The 24,455-nt window shown below is 51.5% G+C and overlaps 1 protein-coding gene across 6 annotated transcripts in view; it reads left to right on the top strand.

The window, feature by feature from the left end:
* The first annotated feature begins 1,869 nt into the window (after nucleotides 1–1,869).
* SLC25A37 (solute carrier family 25 member 37) overlaps nucleotides 1,870–24,455 on the top strand; it is a 39,616-nt gene continuing 17,030 nt past the window's right edge. For 2 of the 6 annotated variants that reach the window (XM_042934549.1, XM_042934550.1), the window contains exons 1-3: nucleotides 2,140–2,228; nucleotides 8,703–8,823; nucleotides 10,262–10,400. Coding sequence is in view for 2 of the 6 variants with exons in the window: in XM_042934544.1 (XP_042790478.1) it covers nucleotides 2,016–2,228 (213 nt within the window). In the remaining 4 variants the exon portion in view is untranslated. Of the gene's footprint in view, nucleotides 2,229–2,507; nucleotides 3,264–8,702; nucleotides 8,824–10,261; nucleotides 10,401–23,661; nucleotides 24,396–24,455 lie in introns of those variants that run through there. The other 4 variants (XM_042934551.1, XM_042934544.1, XM_042934552.1 and 1 more) reach the window with 4 other exon arrangements.

The following is a 24,455-nucleotide window of genomic DNA, read 5'->3' as shown; positions in this document are numbered from 1 at the left end:
GTCCCATAATAGTCCACTAAGATACAAATTATAGTTTACTCATCCATTCCTCTCTAGTGGAACATTTCAGTTGTTTCCAATTATTTAGTACTATAAATAATGTTTTGAAGGGGAGCTTACGCATATTAAAACTTCTGTGGCACATTGCCAGAAGGGACAATGGGTCAAAAATACGTATTGGTTAAAAAGTATCATTTAAAATTCTTTTTAAAAATTAATTAATTTTATTTCAGAGAGAGAACGAGAGAACATGAGCAGGAGAGAGGAGCAGAGAGAAAGAATCTTAAGCAGGCTCCACGCTCAGCGCAGAGCCCGACATGGGGCTCGATCCCTGGACCCTGGGATCATGACCTGGGCGGAAATCAAGAGTTGGTCATTCAACCGACTGAGCCACCCAGGCGTCCCCAAAAGTACCATTTTTAAATGAGTATCAACAGCTTTTGATTAACGTTTCTTAAAAATCACCTACAGTAAAAACAATTTTTTCTCTGGCGATCACTAAACAAAGAGCTTGCTTCTTCTACCTATGACATCCTTAGCACTCATCTTGGGGACTACTACTGGCTGCTAACCAAAATGGGAAACTGGTGCCCTTGGCCTTGAAGTCTTAATTGACAATGCTTACATCGCTGTACCTAAAACCCCTGGGGGGGGGGGGGGCTGGGTTGCTGTGACCTGAATCTTGGAACCAGGGTGAGGGCAGAGTCGGTGCAGATCTTCAGGATCTCCCCCACCCTTTCCTATCTCTCAAGGCACAGCTTTCCTGACCAGAAGGCTTCCCGGGATAAGGTGTCTGGTGCTTTACAAGTGCCAGGTCTTAAGCCCCAGAATGAGCACATTTAGATATGCAGATGCCATGCTTTCATGGAGGCTTCCAAAGACAGGTCATTCTCCTACTCTCTGATTCCTCCCCTTCCCCCAGACAGAGCAAGACAACATTGTTTAGGTTGAAATAAAGCAGCCTGGTTACACTTGAAGGAGTCCGTTTCGGATGAGTTTAAGAACCAGGAGAGCAGAGTCTTAAAAGGCAGACGCGATGCTGCAAGATATTACTCGGGGCCACTCTGCACCCCACCCAGAGATCAGCCTCTAAAGACCTTCCAGGCCTGTCAGTCTTGAGGAAAACGTGCTGAAAGGCGTTCTGATGACTACCCATGCCTTGATCAGTCCAGGGCAAGGTGGCGTTAGCCTCTTCGTGAGAATTAAGAGGAGAACACATTTACCTCTATATTACGTGTTTCAGTGAGAGAAAAATTTTTGATTAAATGGGCGCTCTCCTCAACAAAGAAGCTTAGCACAGGCTCTTGAGTCTAAACTCTGTCACCTCCACGGTATATGCCCTCGTGTTGCACAAAAGGAGGTGGTGCTCCAGTGACACCACGCAGTGCGTCCTCCCTCATTTCTAGAACTTCACTCCACACACACACACCCGCCCCGGGTGCCCCCCTCCCCCATCCAGCCATCGTAACTGCTCCATAGATGGCATCCACAGGAACTGCCCCCACTCCAGGCCTTAGGAATGCCAACGCGTGCTGAGTAACACTGTTTGCAAAACTCCGGGCTCTGGGGGAAGATTACCCGTTGTTCCTGATCTCCCTTCAGCCCTGGGCACGTCCCTCTTGCGGTCCGGCTGACGCTGCCCAGTGACCACCCGCCCCCCTCCGCCCCGCCCGCCCCAAGGGCAGCAGCAGCAGCACCCTGGAGGTAGTACAACTTCCCGGGACACCCCCATGTCTTCTCTCGCCCCCGTCCGGTTGCTTGGAAATTTGCACTGGACAGTGACGTCACACAGGAAGGCGGGTCCCCACTATCCCGCACACCAATGGCGGGGCCGCGGCTGGCCTCTTCTTTTCCAGCGATTGGTGTCTGGGGCCCCTTTGCTCCACCCCAGCCCGCCATGGCGTCAGGCGCCGCAAAACCGGGGAGGTGGTTCCCACTTTAAGAAGTGAAGTTTTTCGCCCCCTCCCCCTCCCTGCCCACCTCCTGCAGCCTCCCGCGCCCCGCGGAGCTGGCGGATGGAGCTGCGCCGCGGCGGCGTAGGGAGCCAGGCTGTGGGGCGCAGGATGGATGGGGACAGCCGAGATGGCGGCGGCGGCGGCTGCAAGGACGGCGGGTCGGAGGACTATGAGAACCTGCCGACCAGCGCCTCCTTATCCACCCACATGACAGCCGGAGCGATGGCCGGGATCCTGGAGCACTCGGTCATGTACCCGGTAGACTCAGTGAAGGTGAGGAGCGAGAAGACTGTAGGCACGGAGGGCGCAGAGAGGGGAGCGTGCGTGCGTGCGTTTGCATCCCGCGCAAGAGCAGCCTGGGGGAGCGCCCCGAAAACACCTCTCCTCCGGGCTGTGGCGGGCGTGGGCCCGGCGCCCCGGCTCTCGCGGCGAGCGCGCCACTCCTTCCGCCGCGCGCCGGGGCCCCGGGGGGCGCCCCTCTGCCCACGGGGGTGCTCCCGCCGGCGCCCCGCACCGCTGCCTCCGCCGCCTTCCCGACGCCGGCTGCTCGCGGCGCTGCGGCGGGGGGAACTGGCGAGCGCCCCTGCTCTCGGCGGCGGCGGCGGCGGCGGAGTGCCCGAGGAAGCGATCGCTGCAGCTCTGCACAGTCTTACCACGTCTGCCCACGCGACCCTAGGGCTCGGTGGGTCCCAGCTCTTCGTGGCTCCCGCCGGCGCGCCCACTGTCCGAGCCGCGGCGAGAGGTGTCTTCTGGTCCGTTCAGGGCGGCCAAGGCTGCCCACACGTGCGCAGTTTCCGAGGGAGCTCGCCGCCGGGAAGCGCTAACCACGCTGGCGCGGAGAAACGTGGCCCCAGCTCGGCCGCGCGCCCTCTGGCCCGAGTGTGCTTCTGCTCCTGCTCCTGCTCCTGCTCCCCGGGTTTCTGGGGAGGCGTAGGAGTGGTAGGGGTTCTCTTGGTTCTTAGCAGCTCTCTTGGAGATACCGGTTCAGCGACGCCCTTAGGTGATCCCCTTCTCACGGGGTTTCTGCACCTCTTCCCCAGGAGTTCGGGCAGCTGAGCAGCCTAGAGGCAGCGAGCCCTGCGTTGACATTTGCCTTCTCTTTTTTTGTTGCAGGGAGGCGGGCAGGCAAGGAGAGCGTGAGCTCTACCACTCTTACTGTGGGTTGTGTAATAGGCACTCGGTTTGCCCGTCACTTCCCCAGGTAGTTTTACATGCATTTCTGCAAGGAGGCAGCGTTAGCCAGGAGTTTTCCTGTTAGACCGAGAGCTGCCTTCTGTCCGCCTATCCAGGACACCGAGTGGCAGGAAGGTAATGCGGGTATTGACACCTTGCACTTTTGTAAGCATAACTCCACTAATTCATCCAGCAACCCAGGGATTGACAGATGAAGAAACTGAGGCAAAGAGATAGCAAACTGATTAACCTGCCAGGCTGATACTCCACCTGCCTCCTCGGACTCCAGCCCCAGTGTGCTTTGGTGGCACTTATCTTGAAAGGCAGGGCTCACAGCGCTCCCTCACTGCAGCTGTTATCTTCTTGCTGATGCTGGCCCCACACTGGAGGTGTGAGGACCAGAATGTCTGACTCAGAGGGTTTTCCCTGCACTGGACAGCTCTCCTAGAGCTAGCCGTCAGTGGACAGATAGACACCAATCCAGTGAGAGAAAGCGTGAGCCTTTGAGGAAAGGTGAGGTCCAAGCCTGTAACTATGCCGCTGAGCCTGAGCCATCACACCTTTGGCTTGTCCAGCATGCCAGCAGGGAATGAAGGGAATGATCCTTGCTGCCAGGGTTATGGAGGGCAGCGGGGAGATCTTGCCTCTTAGGCTTTCAAAGCTTCTCCAGGGAAGACCTTGGACAGATACCAGGTGGCATTTGTATAGCAAAGAATCCCTCACATGTAATAAAATTTCCCATATTTGAAGCTGTTGTCTCCAGTGCCTTTGGACAGAGTATCTAAAAAGTTAGGGGCAGGGAGGTGTTATTGGAGCAGGCACCAGACCCACAGCATCTCAGAGATGAACGTTCTATCGAGGAACTCTACCGTTTCAGAGATTTTGCGGAGTTCGCTTTAGCGCATCACTGTAGCTTATCTTTAGGATTGGAAATAATTAGTCATGCCTTTTCAACTCCCTTTTCAACACCCTAAAGAGGCATTTGTCTTACATGTTTAAGTTGTGTGTTCTGTTTAGTTTTTTCCCTGCCCCTCCTCCTGCCCTGTAGACGTTGTCTGTTTGGCTACAGATGTCACTGTGTACTTAGTGTTACTTTACTTAGCAGTTTTCACCTGTGGATAGAGGTAACAGGGTGCATGCGGTAGCTGGAGCTGGTCTGGCTGTCCTAGATAAGTCACTCGCCTTACGGGGCTTGACTGTAAAATGAAGGCCTGGGTTAGCTAATTAAGGAGTTCTTCTGTTTTTAAGCATGCAGGTTTGCTTTTAGAGCACCTCGCTTTTCACCACCACTTTCCCGGAAGCGGGTAGCAAGGATTATTCTTTTCATATTTCAGCTGAGCAAAAAGGCACAGAGAAAGTTAAGTGGCATGGGTCATTGCATGAGCCCAGGGGGGGCTGCAGCAGAGTGCCAAGGTCTGCCAAGATCAGCAGAATTGTCCGTGCCCAGCATGACCTATCAGGGATGCGTCCATGCTTCAGTCATGGAAATGCTCCATTTGGGGAGACCTCGACTGTGTGCTTAAATGTTTTGGGCGATGGAGACTGTGAGTAATGGAGTCAGAAGCCCTAGGTCGGGTTTGCAGCCCTGCCCCTAACTTGCTTCATGACTTAGGCACTGTTCGGTGCCTTAGTTTTGTCATTGGAAAGTGGGGGCAGTGGACCAGTTCAGTATGTCTCCCCATCCTTAACCTGTTCCCCTTTGTATGTACACAGAACACCCATCGTCCTCCTTTATGATACTTGACATTCCTGATAATTATCACGGTTGAAGCCAAGTCAGTGTGAACTGTAGGTTGGAAGAAAACGTTTTCTTTAATTTTATAAGGCACACAGTTTGAACTTTGATCATGTGACGTTAAGTGAGAGTATCGAGTGGGCCTGCTTTTTCTAGTTTTTCTGTCCTAGATGGTGGGGATCATGGAAGCTGGTGCTGGCCTCTTTCACCACTGAGCCTGTCCTCCTTGCTTTTGTGGTCACAGGGGCAGAAGGCCAGCCTTACTAATGCCTTAAAGTATTATGTTCACTATGCCTTCCCATGAAGTCCCATCCCCCCCATCCCCCCCCCCCCCCCCGTGTCATTTTAATGACCTGCGTTTTTCAAACTGTGCGTTGTGACTCATTAATGGCATCAACATTTTAAGAAAGACAGATTGGTGAGAGTTCAGAATTTAAGTGCGTGTGGCATGCAGTAAGGAGAGTGTTGCTTAGCGAAATTGGTGTGTGTGTGTGTGTGTGTGTGTGTGTGTGTGTGTGTATTCCCTGGCTGGCTGTGCAAAACGCTCTTCCGACTGGGGTTTATGGCCCCAGAAAGTATGAAGAACACTGAACCTGATGGGCACTAATGCCTCTTGAGCTCCAGTCGCAACAGCCTGTGATTATTAAAGCATTATTTGGAAGACCTTCCGCAAACTTTCACTGCTTCTTCCTGTGCCTTCTTCTCTCAGTCCCCAGGGGTGGACTGTGAGTGCTTACTAACCCATGAAGGGTCCAGCCACCCTGCCCTGCCATCCGTTCTGAGCCCCTGCATCGTACCAAGGTACGGAACACGAGGGTTCTGCAGGGCTTTTGCCAACTGGTAGCGATGACTCATTCCTTTCCAACTGGGACTTTTGCAGCAGGTTCCCCACGATTCTCTAGCCGGCGCTCCACAGTGGCAAGGGGCATGGTCACCTAGACCAGCACGTGGGGGTGGCGGTGAAAAGCCCTGGTCGGGAACGCTCGAGACCGTGGGGAGAATGCCAGGTGGGTGGAGGAGGAAATTCCATCCAGATTAGGCACACCACTCTAGACCATGCTGAGTCCCGTGGTGGTGAAAGCAGGGGCAAAAGGAAACAGGAAAGATTTGAAGCGAGGGAACTTCCGCTGACCCTTTCTCAGACCTTTGCTTGCTTTGCTAGTCAGGGAAATGCTGCCCTTCACTCTGCTGGGAGAAGGCCTCCTGCCCAGCCGGGCCCGTGGCGCTGATGGTGAGGGTGTGAGGCTCAGCTTCTCTCTAGGAGCCCGTGGGTGCTGAGCCCGTTGGAAAGCTCAGTTGGCCTCGGGGAAGCGGGGGGAGTGGTTGCGTCGCTGGCCTTGCTGAGCTCTGAGCAGGAGTGAGCCAGGCAGGTGCCAGGAGGGCTCGGCATTCCTCACCCCGGAGTTTGCTCCACCCGGGCCTAGCCATGCAGGCTGACTGGTAGGAAGGGTGCTCAGTCAGAGTCCCCTCCCACCCACGTCAGAGCTTTCAAAACCCAGTGCAGTTCAGTAGATGCCATTCAGCTTCAAAAGGGCGTGAAATCCCAAATTGCTCTAGTTCTTGCGAGAAAATTACAATGATTTTTCTGTCTCTCTTCTCCTGTCTTGTCTCCTTCGCGTCCCTCCCCTCCGTTCTTTTCTGTCCTTAAGTGGGAGGTGCTTTTCTAAAAGGTGCATTTGGGAGGGCCAGGGAGTCAAGAAAGGAGTGCCCTTGAACTCGGGTCCTGTTCTCTGCCTCGTGAGCACCCGTGCTGCTGCCCAGAGCCGGGATCTGCACCTTGCAGGCCTGCCGCTGGAGGAGGGGGCGGATCTGACCCAGCCCCGTCTGCCCGGAAGTGGGGGAGGGGTGGGCTGGGGCAGAGGGCTTGAGGGGGCGCCCCTGGGATTCTAGTGGGCAGAGAAGGCGCCTTCACCTCTAGAGAGGGGCAGTGGGGGCTTCATGGGGGATTTAACCGACTGGGTCCTTTAAAGCACTCAGGGGTGTGCACATGTCACAGGGGAAGAGAGGGCGTTGCTCTGTGGAGTGTTCTTCCCCTGCCTTTTCCTGGTTTTCATTTGGGCCTGTTTTCACCACCTTTGGCCATCTCATTCATGAGGACTTTTGTCCCATCTGCTCTTTGGAGCAATGACCAACTGTAGTCCGACTTTCCCTTTTTTTTTTTTTATGGGATTTTGACCCCCCCTTCCAACTCCAGTTGGGCTGCCCTTCCCCAACCCACTGGATGAACTGGCTTCTGTGTGTTGAATGAAGCCTTTGGCAGTCTCTCTTAAACTCCAGAACATTCTGGCTCTCTTCATATCTCTCCTAGTACCCAACATTTCCTTCTCAGAGAGTTTTCTTTTTCTTTTTTTAAACCTCAGTGAGCCCTCTGGCCTCATGGGTGCTGGCTGCAGACACATGGCTACAGTCATGCTGTTTTTTGCCGGGCGCTTCAGGAAGCACCGTGAGCCCTAAGCCGGCCCTTCCCCTCCCCACCTCCACCTGGGGTGTTCACGGCTGACATTTCTCATAGGGGAGAAGTATCTCATCCCTTTGTCTTTAACTATATAAGCCTTCCCTCCATCTCTTTCTGAGCCGGATGTCTCACCCTCAGAGAACTATCCTGGGGAGATTCAGAGCCCAGTCTTTGACTTACTGGTTGGGGCAGGACACTTAGCTTCTCTGAGGTGTCATTTCTTTGTAAAATGCAGACACTAACTTTCTTGCTGCTTTCTCTCTCCTGACCCAGCTGTCCATTGCTTTCTTCTTCCCTCGTTATCGGTCAGACCCTACGGAAGTGCCTTGTAACAAGCTCCCTCATAGCCTCACCCTGTGCTCCTTCTGCCTGCCTGAGCTGAGAGAAATTCAGCTCTTCTCCTGAGGCCGCTCCTTCCTGGAGGATTCCCATCAGCTCAAACCCAGGCACCGTTATCCACTAGCATCTTATCAGCCTCTCCTCCTTTGATGCTCCTCTCCTCCCTCTTCTCTCCTGTCGCCTGCTCGCCTCCGCCTCCAGCCTGACTTACGCTGAGGGGCAGGAGGCGGACTCGTGAGGAGCAGGGACCCTTGAGCCAGACTGTGTGGACTGGGCCCTGGCTCCCCTTAGTGTGGCCTTGGGCAAGTCCCTTCTGTCTGTGCTGTGTTCCCTGTTTGTGAAAAGGAGGCAGGCGGTACTGCTGCCTGTGAGTGACTGTGAGGGTTAAGTCCCTAAAGCACCGAGGACAGTAGCTGCTGTGCAGTGAGTGCTCCCCGGGGGTCATGGGCACCAACGTGGTTTTGCAGCCCCTTCCCCCCCACCCCCGGGGCTTTGGCGTCTGGCTCACAGACTGCTCCCACCGCGAATGAATGCTGTCATCACCCGAGAATGTCCCCTCCTGGCCACTGCCCGACGAACATCCAAATCCCTGCGTTCTTTATGCCCCTCAGGCTGATGGCATCTACCTCCATGGGGCCTTGTCCTAACCCCCACCTTTTCCACCTGGAGGTCTTGAGTCCAGATGTCTCAGCCAGGCCACACTGGGCTAGGTCTCAGCCTCTTCTCTTCCCTCTCAGCCTGTCCCTGTCGCCTTCATCCAGACTGGGGCCTATGACCCACTCCGTGCATCCACTCCCGGGGCCTCTCGTTTCCTGCCTTCGGTTCTTCCCGCACCTGCCTGCCCACACCCCGGTCTTGGATGACCCATCGACCCACGGGGCAGCCGAGCCCTTCCGGAGAAAAGCCCCATATTGCCTCCTTTGGCGCCGTGTATGCCCACGCCTCCGGGGCCCGTAGCCTGTCCTGCTGTGGGTTCTGGTCAGTCTCAACAGCCGTTCCAGACCATGCTCTTGCTTCTCAAACTCCCATCCCTCTGCTTTTTCAGCCTCTGCGCGGCATCTTGCTTGCTCTAGTTCATAGAGAAACCAGGACCCCAGTCAAGCTCACCTTCCCGTCACTGTCCTTCCAACCAGTGTGCCGTTCCCCACCTTCCTACTGTCGTTAAGGTAAGAGGGCCCTTCCTCTGTCAAAGATGAACCAGCGGGCCTAGGGAAAGGGGGTGTGTGGGGACCTCCCACATACACCTGCATTTCAATCCTGGCTCTGCACCTGGGGCACATTAGGGGCCTGTCTCAGCTCAGTCTCCTTGTCGGCAGAGTGGGGAGGTTAATGCCGAGGCCTACCCGGACAGAAGGCTGGGACAGACTTAAACGAGGCAGTGCAGATAAAGCACCAGTGCTCTCTGAATGGTCATGATGGGAGTCGTTTCGGTCATCTCCTGAGTAACTCAGTTTCGGTATCTTTTGCCCTCCCCCCGACCAGCGATTCCCTCCTAAAAGCATCGGTACAGTCCAGACTTGTCCCGTCTTAAATAACAGACAGACCCCAGACATCTCACCTTGACCCCATGTGCCCCGAGGGTTTTTCTCGGTAAAATAACAAGTGTTGTGAGAGGAACGTGGGCACTCGGCCTCTCCTTCCTCACCTGTCCACCCCTCCCCTCACCCCCCACCGGCCAGGCCTTTGGCTCTGTGCCCACCACTCTGCTGCACCCTCACGGAAGCTGCTGGTGATCTCCTTGCTAATAAATCCAGTCGTCGTTTTCCTGGCCCCTCTGATGTGGGGCAGCCGCCTGGTCTTCCTTGGAAGCCACTCTCTTTTCTTCCCTCAGGACACGTGTCTCCGTTTCTGCCTGGGTCCTGATAACTCGTAGATGGCGGACTGGTGTCTCCGGTCCCGTCTTCCCCGGAGCCGGCTGTCCTGTTGCCTCACAGCCATGTCGCACACTTGGCTGTCTCGGTGTCCATGATGGCCACGTTCCCGCCTGGGCCCCCTCCCTCAGGAACGTGGCGACTGTGGTCAGCTTTCCTCTCGCCTCTGCCCACTCTCCCCCCTCCCCCTGTATGTTTCCAAGACCCTTCCGTTTCTGCATCTGTGATAGCTCTTTGATTTGTTCTTCTCCTTCCCGTTGGGGCCACCTTGGGGCCTTCAGGGGACTCACTGTCTCCTTTGCAGTGATGGCTTCCCTGACCACCCGAGTCACGACTGAGTACGCCCTCCCTCTCCTCGCCCCCACTTCCCCGTTGCCGGGCTCTGCTGTTTTTCTCCACCGTGTGTGTTACCTTCTAACACACAGTGCCCTTTACTTTTATTTATCGTTTGTGTTCTTTGTACGTTTATTTATATGTTATTTATGGTTCGTCTCCCCTTATTTGAATGTAAGCTCCCAGTGGGCGGGAATCTTTTAGCTCTTTTGTTCTCTCGTTTGTTCCCATTGCCGGAAACCACACCCGGCACATAGTAGGTGCTCAGTTAAGGATTTGTTGAATGAATTACTGTCAATCACTCCTGGTCATCCTCACCTCTGAGGCCTCCAGCTTCTAGGCAGGCTGCAGTTTTCTTAAGCAGGGAAGAGTCACAGTGCCCGTCCTGCCCACCTTTCAGGTCCAGTTACTGCCTCTAAGAAGAAAATGCAGCCAGATTTGCAGTGAACCGCGCTTAAACAATGAACACAATTTAAAAAGTATAAAGCTCTCTGCAGGTGCCAGGGCATGACATTATCAACCTGGGATCCTGTTAAAAGGTAAGGTTAGCTGATTGGAATGGAAAATCCAGCCTGTTCTTCAAGTGCCGCAGAGCCCACAAGGGGGGCTGAGGCCCGGCCCCATCGGCTGCCTCTCATGTCACATGGTGTCTCTCTCCGCCCACTCCCCCAGCTGTCCTAGTTGCTTTCAGAATAAAGCCTGAACCTTGGGTAGTGTGAGATACCCAGAGCCTCTCCTGCTCTGACGTGTTGGCCAGAGCAAGACAGATAAAGGTATTCTGTTCTGTGAATACCGGTTGAATGGATGCAGACACGGTTGTTTTACAGAGACGTGGGGACGAAAGTGCTTTGAAATATGCTATTAAAAAATGCTAGTTTTAATTTTATTTGTGTGTGTGTGTATGTGTGGTTTTTGAATCCATGTGGATCTTACCCACAGAAAGACTTTCTCAGCCCTTTTGTATTTTTTTTTTTTTTTTTTGCAGTAGAACTCGCAAGTCTCAGTGTTTCCCCCAGTGAGGCTGTTAATTCATCTGGCCACCCACTTCATTCCCCACTTACTGAGCTCCTTCCCTGCCAGGCTCGGTGCTAGACATCAGGCAACAAAAATAAGTCCCGGCCCCTGTTCCCGGGGCATTGCTCCCTATAATTAGACCTTGAGCTAAGGTGGCAGGACTGGCTCTCTCTGAAAAGAAGAATGGCCCAACTTGGTATTTGCTTTCAAATAGGCACAAGGTCTGGGGTGTCTGGACTCTGGACTCAGGCTGCCATCTTGCAGGTCTGGAGCCTGCCGGGAAGCATTGTTTTGGGCTTCTTTGCTGAGCAATCTTGAATTGGCTCCTTCCCCTGGAGGAGACAGTGGCCCTCAGTTGTACCACCCGCCCCCCGCCCCCCCCCCCCCCCCCCCCCCCCCCCCAGTCCTCTTCCTTGCTCCTGAGGTCATTAGTCATTCTGGAAGCTGAAATCGGCTCCCAGAAGGTAACTCTGAAAACATCCTCCACCCTACCAGTAATCCCAGACGGTCGGGAAGGGCCGTTGTCTGGTCACTAAGAGGTGTTATGGTTTCACATTCATGCTTTCTCTCTGAAGAGAAAACAAAACGTGTTGAAATAGAGATCCCAGCAGCAGCTTGGTTGAAGCAAGAATTGCATAACAGCTTTAGAAATGTCTGGCCCTTGTTGGGTCAAGTTGAGGGGCTGCAGCTTTGTGTCACTTGAGGGGACTTTCTCTGGGGCTTCTGGATCCATGGGACGCATCGGGCGAGAGAGACAGAGCAGTGGCACCCGAGGTCTGGCTGGCAAAAGCCCTGCCCTGATCTCTCATAGTGACCGCTTTTTTGTTCCCTGGTCTGGCTATAAGGGCTACATTTGAGATGCTCCTTTGGGCAGGGGTGTGTGTGTGTTCAGGCTTGTGCTGGCCTTGAGGCCCCTAGAAAGGGCACCCAACTGGGGCAGGGTAGGCCCTAGGAAGTTAAGTCCTGGTCCTGCCATTGGCCAGCTTTGAAACTTTGGCCAAGTTACTTCTCTAGGCTAGTGCCTCCTTGTCTAATAGACTAATACTAGCCTTTTCTTTTTATGTTTTATTTCATTTTATTTATCTAAGAAATTAAAAAAATTTTTTTAAATACTTATTTTTGAGAGAGAGAGAGAGACATAATGTGAACAGGGGAGGGGCAAAGAGAGAGAGAGGCACAGAATCTGAAGCAGTCTCCAGGCTCTGAGCTGTCAGCACAGAGTCCAACGTGGGGCTTGAACCCATGAACCATGAGATCATGACCTGAGCCAACATTGGATGCTTAACTGACTGAGCCACCCAGGTGCCCCTCCCCCCCCAGTTTTTTTTAATGTTTATTTATTTTTGAGAGAGAGACAGAGTGTGAGCGGGGAAGGGGCGGAGAGAGAGGGAGACACAGAATCCAAAGCAGGCTCCAGGCTCTGAGCTATCAGCACGGAGTCGACACGGGTCTCAAACTCACGGACCATGAGATCATGACCTCAGCTGAAGTCGGATGCTTAACCAACTGAGCCACCCAGGTGCCCCTATTTTTTATTTTAAATGTTTAGTTATTTTGAGAGAGCGTGCATGTGCAAGTGGGGGAGGGGCATTGAGAGAGAGAGAGAGAGAGAGAGAGAGAGAGGGAAGGAGAGAGAGAGGGAATCCCAAGTAGGTTCCAAGCTCTCAGCGCAGAGCTGGACACAGGGCTCAATCTCAGGAACTGTAAGATCATGACCTGAGCCAAAATCAAGAATTGGAGGGTCAGCCAACTGACTGAGCCACCCAGACTCCCCTAATATTAGTCTTAGACTAACATTGCTGTTTCCTTATTTGACGGGGCTGGGATCAGGTGGGATCCCATTTGTGAGCAGCTTTTCTAAACCCTGACCTGCCCAGATAATGACAGATCGTATCAGAGGCAATACACTTAATGATTGAGAGCAGCTCAGGTTAACAGCGCAGGGTCTGGGGCCAGACTGCCTGGGGACGGTGCCCAGACAAACCTCTTTGTGCCTAATTTTTCTCATCTGTAATAACAGGGATAATAAGAGGACCCACCTCAGTGTTGCTATGAGAATTATGATATTGAATTATGACACACCTAGAGTGTTAAGAATAGCGTCGGTACCTGTTAAGCACTCAGTTCGTTTTAGCTCCTATATTGTTTCTAAAAGCGTTATTACTTGAAGGCCTGCCTATGCCTGTATGTCATTTCTGCACTTGTATATTGCAGTATTTTTGTATTGTTTCGATCTGCATTCTGTCTTTTGATTCTCTTAGCTCTCCTTTGAAGGTGGGAAAAGGCATGTACTGTTTCACGTTTCACAGATGAGAAAACTCAGCTTCAGAAAAATAGCATTTTCTGCTACACCAGAGCTAAGGGGGGAGAATGTGGAAGGGAGCAGGTGAGAGCAACAAGTGAGGTGGGGAGTAGACTCACATGTTAATGGCCGCAGAGCCCCTGGGCTGGGTTCTGAGAGGAGCAGATGATGCGGCCCCAGCCACGTTATTGGGAGGGAGGGATTGGAATTAAGGGAGAGCCAGCAGGGAAAGTATGGTGTGGAATGCAGGGCTCCAACATATACGTAGGAGTTCTTTGGTCAGAAAGTATGGTGTGGAATGCAGGGCTCCAACACATACATAGGAGTTCTTTGGTCAGATACTCCAGTACAGAGGGCAAGGGGATGATGACAAATGGTTGTTGCTGTAGGTAAGTTGTGGCTTCACTCTCTGGAGTGAATTGCAGAGGCACCTTCTCTTTTCAGCAGGGAGTTGAAAAGTTGGGCTCAGTATAGTGATTTGAATTTGGACTGGCCTGAGAATCGTTTTGCAAATCATGGTATAAAGATGGCCTGTTGGGATGAGCTCTACATCAGAGTTCCTTGATCTAGGGCAGCAGTTTTCTTATCTTACACGGGGAAGGGTAGCGATGCCTGACTTACCTTCCTGGTAGGTCTACTTAGTGCATCCAGGAAGAAAGGATGGCCAGGCTTGCAGCGAACGAGCCTTTCTGCTGCTGAAAAAGTATAAAGCTGTCTGCAGGTGCCAGGTCACGGTATTTACTATCAGACTGGGATCCTGTTAAAGGGGTAAGGTTTGCTCCCTGCAATGGAAAATACGGGCTCTTCTTCCAGCCGCTGTAGGATTCGCCACAGCTGCGTGGCCGCGGGCACTTCACCTCTCTCCTTACACAGTCTCCCATCTGTTGAGGAAAGACCAGCAGGCGGGAGCCTGCTCCCGCCTCTTTCTCCGGGTAGTACTCCGAGCATGCTCAAAACAACACACCCAACACTGACTCCGTCGGGCTGGCATGGAGAGGAGCTGCGTGTGGCTCCTGAGATTGAGGCTAGTGAGTGACCAGGCCACGTGCAGGGGACGTTGGGCCCCGTTCATCTCGCGGGGGGGGGGTTTGCATTTTATGTGCTCGCTTGTCCTTTTTTTAAGTGAGTCTGCCCCTTGCGTGCCAGGCAGATGGGGCTGGGGATTTTCCCATCTCGGTCCCTCGTGTCTCGGTTTTCCTTGTTTGTTCACGACTGCGGTCACAGGAAAGTAAGAGGGGAAGGAGGTAGGACACAGACGCCTTTGTCTCGAGGTCCTCCAGTCCTCGTCTCCTCGTGCTGCCCGCTTTGAGGGCAGTGCCGGCGCCTCGCTTGCCCGGGGCCTGGCCGTAGACACCGGCAGCCCGTGGGAAGCTTGCCAGCCAGGCCTGCTCGAGAGGGGGACGCGCCAGGCCTTGCCTCTGGCTTGCAGTGCTCCACTCCCCTGGAGCGGGGCATGTCCCAGGGATGTCCCAGGGCCGTCACGAGCCTGGACGAAAGGAGCTGACGAGCAGATCTAAGGAGTCCGACCAGAGCAGGGAAGCCTTCCCAAAGGAAAGACGTCGGTGTGTGTGTACGTGTGTGGCAAACCCGGGGCGTGTCTTTAACTGAAGAACTGAGTCGGTCTCTTTCCTTAGTCACTGTCTCCATGGCTTATTTGCTAAATGTGGGCTTGCGTCAGCTCGGTTCGTAGAAACGTGGAAGAGCTGAAAGGCATTTGCAAAAATGTAACTTCGGCCCCTGGACTTCACTCGGTGACCAGATTAATTAAGGAGGGGGGCACATGGAGAGTGAGCATGGGTGCTGGGCATGAGGGAGCCAGAAGGCTCGAGACACCTCTGGGGTCTCTGCCCACGGAAGTCCCTGTGTGGCCCAGAGGACAGACGTATGGATGAGTCGTTCCTGTAGGAGGTGTTGAGCCTGTACTCAGGGGCCCGGAACCTCATCCAGAAGGGTCAGGAAAGGGCCCCTTGGGGCAATGGCTCAGGATCCACATCTAGACCAAAGGAGACAGAGATACTCGAACAAAACCATGTGATTCTCTCCCCTAGGCTGTCACTTCCTGTCCCCGAGGTGCCTGGCCATAAGCAGGACACTCGCACCCCTCTGACACTCTGATCTTGGGGTTCTGTCCTGAGCCTCCTGACTGCAGAATCTGCAGAGAAAGTTTTTGTGGTTTGAGGTCACCACACTGGGGCCTCCACAGGGGACCTGCCCCCCCTGCTCTGAAATTTTCTACCCCTGTTTTCTGAAATTTCTTCTTTTCCTCCCCCGTGTTCTGGGATTTTAATTCCGTTTGGCCACTCAGCGACTGCCTGGTGGCTTTTCCTCCCTGAGTAGGAACTTTTACCGCAGCGCTAAAGCCCCGAGGAGGGCGGAAACCAGGAGGAAGGGAGGAAAGCTGTCATGTCAAAGGCATTTCTGCTCATAATTGGTTCATAATTAATGGGTAGCATTAGTGGCAAATGCCAGCAGCAGCAGCAGCCAGAGAAGTGGCTAAAAATTAAATACAGTCACATGACTCGTGGAGGTTTAGGGTTTGCCTGAATGACCTTTACTGGCACAGGTCACAGTTTGTAGGGTTATGAGAGAAAGACTCGACAAACAGTGAGATTGATCTGGAGCCCCATGGCACCTGGACCTTTTCTTGAAACTCAGTTTCTCATGTCATTCCTTAGCACTTTTTAAAGGCAACTATGTAGCTGAACACTCTACCCTGTCCTCTCTTTCCTTTTTAGCCTCTCTGGCTCCGGTGGTGCTTCCTATAAAACGCAGAGTACAGTCCCTCGGCTGGTCCATCAGTCTCTGGCAGTTTTGATAAAGAGCCTGAAACTTGAGGAATGTTCCCCTGGTGTCTGTATGAAGCCAGGTTTAGACAGAAGCTCCTGGAACTCGCAGCTTCTGGAAACCGAGTCCTGTTTCTGTAAAAGGCCAGTCCGGTGACATGGACAAGAATCGGCTGACCCCGAGGCCAGCCCTCTGTTTCTGTGTCTGCGGATTCCCCTGGCACAGGAGGTCTTTGTTACCAAATCTATTTGCTGAGTGTTTTGAAGGAGGACGTGTGTGGGCCTTTTCAGTGTCGTTAGACAATGCTGAGCTGTTATCCAGAAGAAATGGTCGGGATAGAAGCCAAGATTTGATCTGGTTCAAGTTATACCATAGAAAGTGCCCGGTCGGGACAGGAGCCATCAGTGAAATGGTTAAAATCCTAAAAAGTACGTGAGACTAGAGAGCTCTCTTTTAATGTAATTGTGTTAATTTTTTTCCCCTGGAATCTTTGATAATAAACTTTTTCCTGGCTTCTCAGATAATAAACTGAATTAACGTACACGTATTCACGCAGGCCAGGAAGGGTGAAGCGTTTCATGAACTTGCTTTGCAAATTACTGAATATTTATGGTTGGCACTTAGAGCTTTAAGAATATCAGCCTCAAAAGTGACTTTTCACTGTAAAAACAGTGTAATAACAACAAGGAGTATATTGACATGTTGGAAGACTCCTAGCTCCTTCGGTGCTTCTAGAAGAATCTTCCAAGTTTCCGAAGGAGGTGGAGGAGGGGCTGGAAGTGCGTGCAGTTTGTTGTGATGGTGATGTAGCCAGGATGGCCTCAGGTGGCAGCACCTTCCATTACTGTCCCTCCGCAGGCTGCTGAGCCCGCTGGTGGTGCTGCCCCTGACCCTGAGTTAGAAAGTCTCGTTTCAGACCTCCTGTGGGTGTCTCTTTCAGGGATCTTTTGTATTTTCTGATAATCCAGTCACAAGAAAGTTTCTGAAATTCTCTTCTAGACCCTAAGAACCGAAAGTCACTGCAAAGCTGGACTTTTACCAGGAACTGCTTTAAATTGAAAACAGATTTCTGATCTGTGAGCAGCCAGTTTAAGGGACAGGGAGAACTTTGTCAACTCAGGACTTGAGCTTGGAGGGCAGGGAACGAACTGAGAAAAAGGCAAGGCAAAAAAGCCTTTTCTTTGTGAACACAGGCACATGAAACATTTGTATTTTAGGGTGAATTGTAATTAGCTTAAGATAATCAGGGGCCCACCAGCTGAGTGACCTTGAGAAAAACATGTCACTTGTCCCAGTCTCAGTTTCTTCATCTGTAAAATGGCAAGATTCTAAATTTTTTCCACTCTTTTTTTTTTTTAATGTTTATTTATTTTTGAGAAAGAGAGACAGAGTGTGAGCGGGAAAGGGGCTGAGAGAGGGAGACCCAGAATCTGAAGCAGGCTCTAGGCTCTGAGCTGTTGGTACAGAGCCTGACGCAGGGCTCAAAACCACGAACTGTGAGATGATGACCTGAGCCAAAGTCGGACACTTCACCGACTGAGCCACCCAGGTGTCCCTCCACTCTTTATTTCCATGGGGCAGTATTACTTTTGGGCACCCCCTTTTGACTTGAAATGTATAGAGGGACAAGCACTTCTGTTTGTAGGAGGACACCGGAAGACCCCTGCCCTGGAATGCTAGGGGGCTGAGGAGCAGGGACCAGAGTCAGCTGCCAATATACCATTTGGGGTCCCTGCATCCTAGAGTGCCTGCCTAGAAATTATAGTCTGTTTGATTTACTTAAACCTCCAAGTACAATGCTTAAAGGCTGCAAACCATTCATTCAGGCAATTCCAGAAATGCTGAATGGTCACAGCCCCACCCTGGAATCAAGGGGAGACATGTAGCAGATGCTTCTGGAAGGCCCTGTTTATGACTCTGACTCCTTCCTGCTGGGGACCTTTTACAAGTTCACTACCAGGAAGCTGAGTCATTGAGGGGTCAGCTGGCATGGCCAAGGTCACACAGCATTGCCAGAAGCACAGATGAGTTAGCCCAGATGACCCGAGTGTTTGGGGGAAGCGTTGTGGTGAATGACAGGTTGGGGGGGGGGGTTCCTCACTTGGGAGGCTCTCAGGCGTGTCCCCTCCTGGTGACAGGAACACCTCTGCTCCTCATGGTTGGCACTCCTATTTGGATTTCACAATGAGAAACGTTCTCCTGTGTTCTTCACCTCCTTTCTTCCTCCTTTTCTGTTTGCAAATCCATGGCAGGAGGTCAGGACCGAACAGACTGAAGGATAAAATGATGTTTTCAGGACACCCGTGGGCTCTGTGTCCTTCTGTGCCTTTCTGGGCTCATCCCCTGGAACTCAGCAGGCTGCCAGTGACACAGCCTTCTCAGGGCCTCTGGCCGCCCCCCACCTGCACTACCTGTGCCTCACGTAGCCCCTCTGTCCTGAGCTCCACTTGGCCTGACTCACCCAGCCTCAGTTCTTGGCTTCCAAGTCACTTCCAGGACCCCTCCCTATGTGTAAATTAGGTCTCGTGCCTTTGCTGTCCTTTTGCTTTCCTTCAGGGTCCTTAGACTTTGCCATATTTTATTTGTGCGACTTTTGGTTTACTCTGCCTGTGCCTGCTAGACGACAGACTCTTTGCAGGCAAGGACCTGGTGCCCTGCACCACTCAGCCCCAGGACCCCTGTCGGCACACTGACGATGTTTATGGAGTGGGGAGAAAAACCCTGCTGTTTTACCACTTTCAGGCCACTCACTCGCGTCCCCCGTGCCAGTCTTGTGCTCTCACTTCTGGAAACCCTTCTCATCAGATGGCTTCGGCTTATATTTTTTTCATTTTTTTTAATGTTTGTTTATTTTTGAGAGAGAGAGAGAGACAGATTGAGAGTGGGGGAGGGGTAGAGAGAAAGGGAGACACCCGAAAGAGGCTCCAGGCTCCGTGCTCGAAGCACAGAGCCTGACACGGGGCTTGAACCCATGAACCGTGAGATCATGACCTGAGCCGAAGTCGGACGCTTAACCGACTGAGCCACCCAGGCGCCCCAAGATGGCTTCAGTTTAAATCGTACACCCAAGTTCTCTTTTCCAGGATGAGGGTTTAGTCGGCATGAAAGCTCACCCATGATTGTAGGTTCCTGCCCTTCCCTTCGGCATCCAGTAAAACTTAAATATGACTCCCCCAAAAGCTTATGAAACAGTTTGTACATGCAGACGTTTGTGCATGTGAGCGGGTTCCAGAGGCTGGAATATGAATCTTCAGGATGTTTCCTTTGGTGTCTTTCCCCTGAGACGCTTAGAACTTCAAGCCTGGTGTTTCTGGCGTTTGGCTTTCTTTGTCTGTTATTGGCTGGTGTGCAAGGTGTGTGAAGAGCACAGGAGACCATCGTCTCCGGCTATGACCTGACCCAACCCACCTGTAAATCAGCCAGCATTATGGAGATAATTTGATCTTAGCATTTGTGTGAAATCTGGCTTTCAGTAACATCTGGGAAGTTTCCCCTGAAGCCCTGCTGAGACCTCCAGCGTATGCTGAGGATACGCTCTGGTGCTCGGCTCTGATGGGGCTGCCCCTCTATGTGGCAGGCCCCAGAAGATGATGATGTGCATCGTGCTGCAGGACACAGCACGTGGATAGCAGGACACAGCCCGGAGACAGCTGTCAGCGGGGTTTCAAGTGCCTACTTTGTATGTGCCTGCGGGTAAAAAATTTTGTGCACCTCTGAGTTCTCGACAATCGCGTATTGATTGTCTGTTGCATAAAGCACGCTGCCAGGACCCTGAGATCACAAATGCCATGAGGCTGTCCCCTCCTTCATGCCCTTAGACGTTAATGGAAGACAGGCATGCAGACACATCACCTGATGTAATTATAAGTAGTGAAATGAGCAAGAGAAGGCTGGCGACAGGGCTGCTTGGAAAAGTCTTTTCTTCCTGTGGCTAATAGGCTAATAGTGGGGCATGCTTTAGAAGGTGTGGCCTCTGTGAAGGGTGTGGAAGCTGCTGTTGCAGAAGCTGACAGGACCACACTTGACATGAGAACTGTATGCAGGGCTTCAAGGTGCCCGGCTCCCTGGGCCTGCGGGAGTGGATTCCAGGAGAGCCGTCACCCACGACGCTCAGGGGGTCCCCTGCACTCCCCGGCTCTGATGGCCTGCCATCGGTGTCGTCACCCGGTCCGTAACATACAAACACTTGGCTGGTTTTTGGCCTGAGCAGTTGGGGTACTGATTCCTGGGATACTATCTTTTGGGGTGGGCATGGGCCAGTGTCACAGGGAACCACTGCATCCTTGAGGCTGGGGGCCACCTCTGGGAAGGGATGGAGATTCAGATTCTACATCTTAACCATTTCTGCCTTCTGTCCAGGAGTCCCCGGGCTCACCTTCCGGGTGCTTCCTTCCAAGGCGGGCTCTGGAGCCGGAAATATTACTGTGTCTAGGGGATCACGCTGTGCCTTTGAGACCCCTGGTTTGCCTTTGGCAAAAACATGCAAGCAAGCAAACAAACCAAAAAACGCTATTTCAGGGGTTTAGAGGAAGGTTAAAGGTGTTAGAGGATTACGTGATTGTGACAGGATCTCAGACTGTGAACAGCATGTGGAATGAGCTATTGATTAGATTGAGGATTTCAAAGAGGTTGTGTTAAATACATATAACGTGAAATTTACATCTTAACAGTTTTTTTCTTCCTTTTCATTTTCATGAAGTTTTAAATTTTAATTCCAGTGACGTTAACGTATAGTGTTATGCTAGTTTCAGGTGTCTAATACACCCTAATGCCCTTAAGTGTGTCATTCAGTAATGTCCAATCCGTTCACACTGTTGTGCAACCAATCTCCAGAACCGTTTTGATCTTCTCAGAGTAAAACTGTCCCCTTGAAACAGCCACTCCCCATTCCCCACCCCACCGCAGCCCTTCGCAGCCCCCATCCCACTTTCTGTCTCTGGATTTGGCTATTCTAGGTGCCTCGTGTAAGTGAAATCATACAGTATTTGTCTTTTTTGTGACTGGCTTGTCTCATAATGTCCTTAAGGTTCATCCATGTTGTAGCATGTGTGAGAAGTTCCTTCCTTTGTAAGGCTGAATGATAGTGTTGTACAAGATACCACATTTGTTCAGCCGTTCACCCACAGATGGACGTTTGGGTGGCTTCTACCTGTTGGCTGTTACGAATAATGTTGCTATGCACACGGGTGTGCAAATATGTCTTTGGGACCCTGCTTTAAATTTTTTTTTGTTATAAACCAGAAGTGGGATTGCTGGATCATATGGTAATTCTATTTTTAGTTTTTTTTTTTTTTTTTTTGGAAACCACTGTACTGTTTCCATAGGGGCTGCACCATTTTACATTTCTACCCACAGTACACAAGGCTTGCAATTTCTCTTGCGTTTCATTTCATTTTTTGATTTCTTTTCCTTCCCTTTCCTCCCTCCCTTTTTCTTTCTTTCTTCCTTCCTTTCTTTCTTTCTTTCTTTCTCTTTCTTTTTTTCTTTCTTTCTTTCTTTCCTTTTTCTTTCTTTTTTCTTTCTTTCTTTCTTTCTTTCTTTCCTTTTTCTTTTTCTTTCTTTCTTTCTTTCCTTTTTCTCTCTTTCTTTTTTCTCTTTCTTTCTTTCTTTTTCTTTCTTTCTTTTTCTTTCTTTCCTTTTTCTCTTTCTTTTTTCTTTCTTTCATTCTTTCTTTCTCTCTTTCCTTTTTCTTTCTTTCCTTTTTCTCTTTCTTTCTTTCTTTCTTTCCCTTTCTTCCTTCCTTCCTTCCCCTTTCTTCCTTCCTTCCTTCCTTCCTTCCTTCCTTCCTTCCTTCCTTCCTTTTTCTTTCTTTCTTTCAAATACAGGTAAACGTTTTAACGCTGCAAGTAGGCCTGATGGCCACTAAGGTAGATATATAGATTTATCTCCCTGCAAGTAAAACACACCCACACACGTTTGTTTTTCAAAGGATTCTTTTTCAGTTTCATAGATTTAGACTGTGTGAGCCAAAAAGGACATCCTTAGAGACATCACTATTAACTCCCGTTTATCCTTTTGACAGATAATTTGCAATTGGAATAGATCCGTGAACAAAACAGAGGAAATTTCTCACCGTTTCTGGTGTTTACCTTCTGGTGGAAACCTGTTTTGATACCCAGTTAGTTAGATTGCTCCCAGTTCCTCAGGGATTTGAGGGCAGGGCTGGGCAAGAGCCTAGGTCTTCTGACTCTTGGAACAGGGCTCTGTCCCTTCATGCTCACATTTAAATGCACGGTTTGGGAGGATTGCCCCTGTTTAGGAAAGTGAGACATCCTCGGTGGAGACATCTGTGCCCTGTAGCATCACGTGGATGTATCCTCCGGAATCCGGGAGACCTGAGCACCTGCCCACGCCCACGGTGGGGGCCCAAGTCCTGCAGGGTGACGGTGGACCACAGGAGAGGGGGCAGAGCCCACAGAGGGTTCTGTGGTTCCTCTTGGCCCCATCTGGCTGTTTCCCTGCAGTTCAGAGAAGAGCAAGTCCTTGAGCACAGGAGGGCCCTTTCCACAGTGGTGACCTCCAGGAAATGGGCTGCAGCCAGCAGTGTCAGGGAACCTTGGGACTTAAGGCTCCTGCTCAGCCCAGCCCAGACTTTCACACTGGTTAAAGGTCTCCAGAACCGCCCTTGCTTCTGAGTAACCAGGCCAGGTGAGCGAGCCTCCCAAGGCACTGCCATCTTGGACCCTTGGCGCCTCTGTAAACTGACACTGGTGATTTCCCCTCTCCCTTTCAGGCTGCCCAGGTTCCCTTTGTTACATAATCAGGATTAATGTAAGCAGCTGGGTCCCGTCTAGAAACCGAGAGCCAAGAAAGGTGAATGTGGAAGTGGGGTGGGAGGGACAGAGTCCCTTGTGCGTGCTGTGGGCAAGTCCCCTGGCTTTTCCAGGCCTCAGTTTCTCTTCAGTTAAGAGGGCAGCAGAACTGTAAGCTGCTCGGGCTGTCCGGATGATGACTCAGGTAATCTAGTCTAGTCGCAGTGTGCAGTCATTGTGGGGGGCGGGGGGTTGCTCCCGACCAGGACCGATCTTGAGGGCACCCTGCTCCAAGGGAATGAGAATTTTAAGAAGGAATTAGAATAGAAGTTAGATCTTCCTAGGAATTTGCTGTTTCTCCAAAAACAAAACAAAACAAAACAAAACAAAACCCAAACAAAAAAACCATCCAAAAACCCAGACATGAATGAGAGCAGTAGCAGCTGTATGCCAGACCCCAGGCAAAGGGCTTTTCATTCATTCGTTACTTCCTTTAATCCTCACAGAGACGTTAGACATAGGTGCTATTATGATCTCCCATTCACAGATAAGGAAACAGGCTCAGAGAAATGAAATAATTTGCCAAAGGTGCAAAGGTACGAGGAGGAAGCAGCAGAATGGGGTTTAGACCCAGGTGGGGCCCTCGAGTCTGCGGTGCTGGCCTTGTGGGCCTGGACGCCGGTGGGAATGGGTAGCCCCCTTGCTTTTTCCAGCCTTTCTTTCTTTCTTTCTTTCTTTCTTTCTTTCTTTCTTTCTTTCTGCTTATTCATTTTATTTATTTTGAAAGAGAGAGAGAGTGAGAGAGAGAGAGAGAGAGAGAGAGGGAGAGAATTCCAAGCAGGCTGCCTGCTGCCAGTACAGAGCCTGATGTGGGGCTCAAACTCATAAGCCCGTGAGATCATGACCTGAGCGGAAATGAGGAGTCAGATGCTTAACCGACTGAGCCACCCAGGCACCCCCACCCAGCCTCTTTCTGATCAGAGGGGCTGGGGGTTAGGTTTCACTCCTGTCCGTACCTTGTGTGGTCGTAGGCACTGTGGCCTAGTGTCCTCAACACCTGTGCCCTGTGGCTGGCAGCTTCCTTCTGGGACCTTGGGGTCTGTTGTGTGAGTGGTTTATAGCCTATCCTACTCTGTCATCTGATGTTCAGTTCAGACCTGCAATGAGATCCTTCATGCCAAACAGCCATTTGTCAGCAAGCAGGAGGAAGGAAAAGCCTCACACCTTCTTGGCAAGATTAGGTCAGTTTTTGGTGGTGGTTCTTATTAAGATTTCAAAGCCATTTGTGTTAACATAGGTGGTGGTTAAGGAATGTGCTGGAGCCCTTATAAAAATAATGACTAAGATGATAAACATTTATGGAGCACCTCCTGTACTGTGCTAGGTGATCTGTGCGCTGAAAAGTTTTCTCATGTATCCATTGCAGGAAGCACGTGACATCGGGGTTTTCACAGATGAGGGAACCAAAGTTCAGAGAAGTTGAGTAACTTCCTCGAAGTGCATACAGCTGAAAAATAGAATAAGACTTCGATTGTGAGGTGGTCGGGGACAGGGGACATCTTTGTGTCTTCGGGCGCTAATCACAGAGTCAGTCAGGCCTAGAGTAGAAGCCCAAAATGTCATTGTTGATTGAATGGATGAACTCCGCACCCCAAGAGACTATCCGAGCATCAGGCCGGCGGGTGGGTGAACAAGGTATTTTTGAGATTTCCACAGTTGGAATCTTCAGCAAAGTGTGGTTG

This window comes from Panthera leo, chromosome B1 (assembly GCF_018350215.1).
Source record: "Panthera leo isolate Ple1 chromosome B1, P.leo_Ple1_pat1.1, whole genome shotgun sequence".
NCBI lineage: Eukaryota > Metazoa > Chordata > Mammalia > Carnivora > Felidae > Panthera > Panthera leo.
The sequence above is the reverse complement of the archived record's forward strand: the minus strand, read 5'-3'. Positions and strand labels throughout refer to the sequence as shown.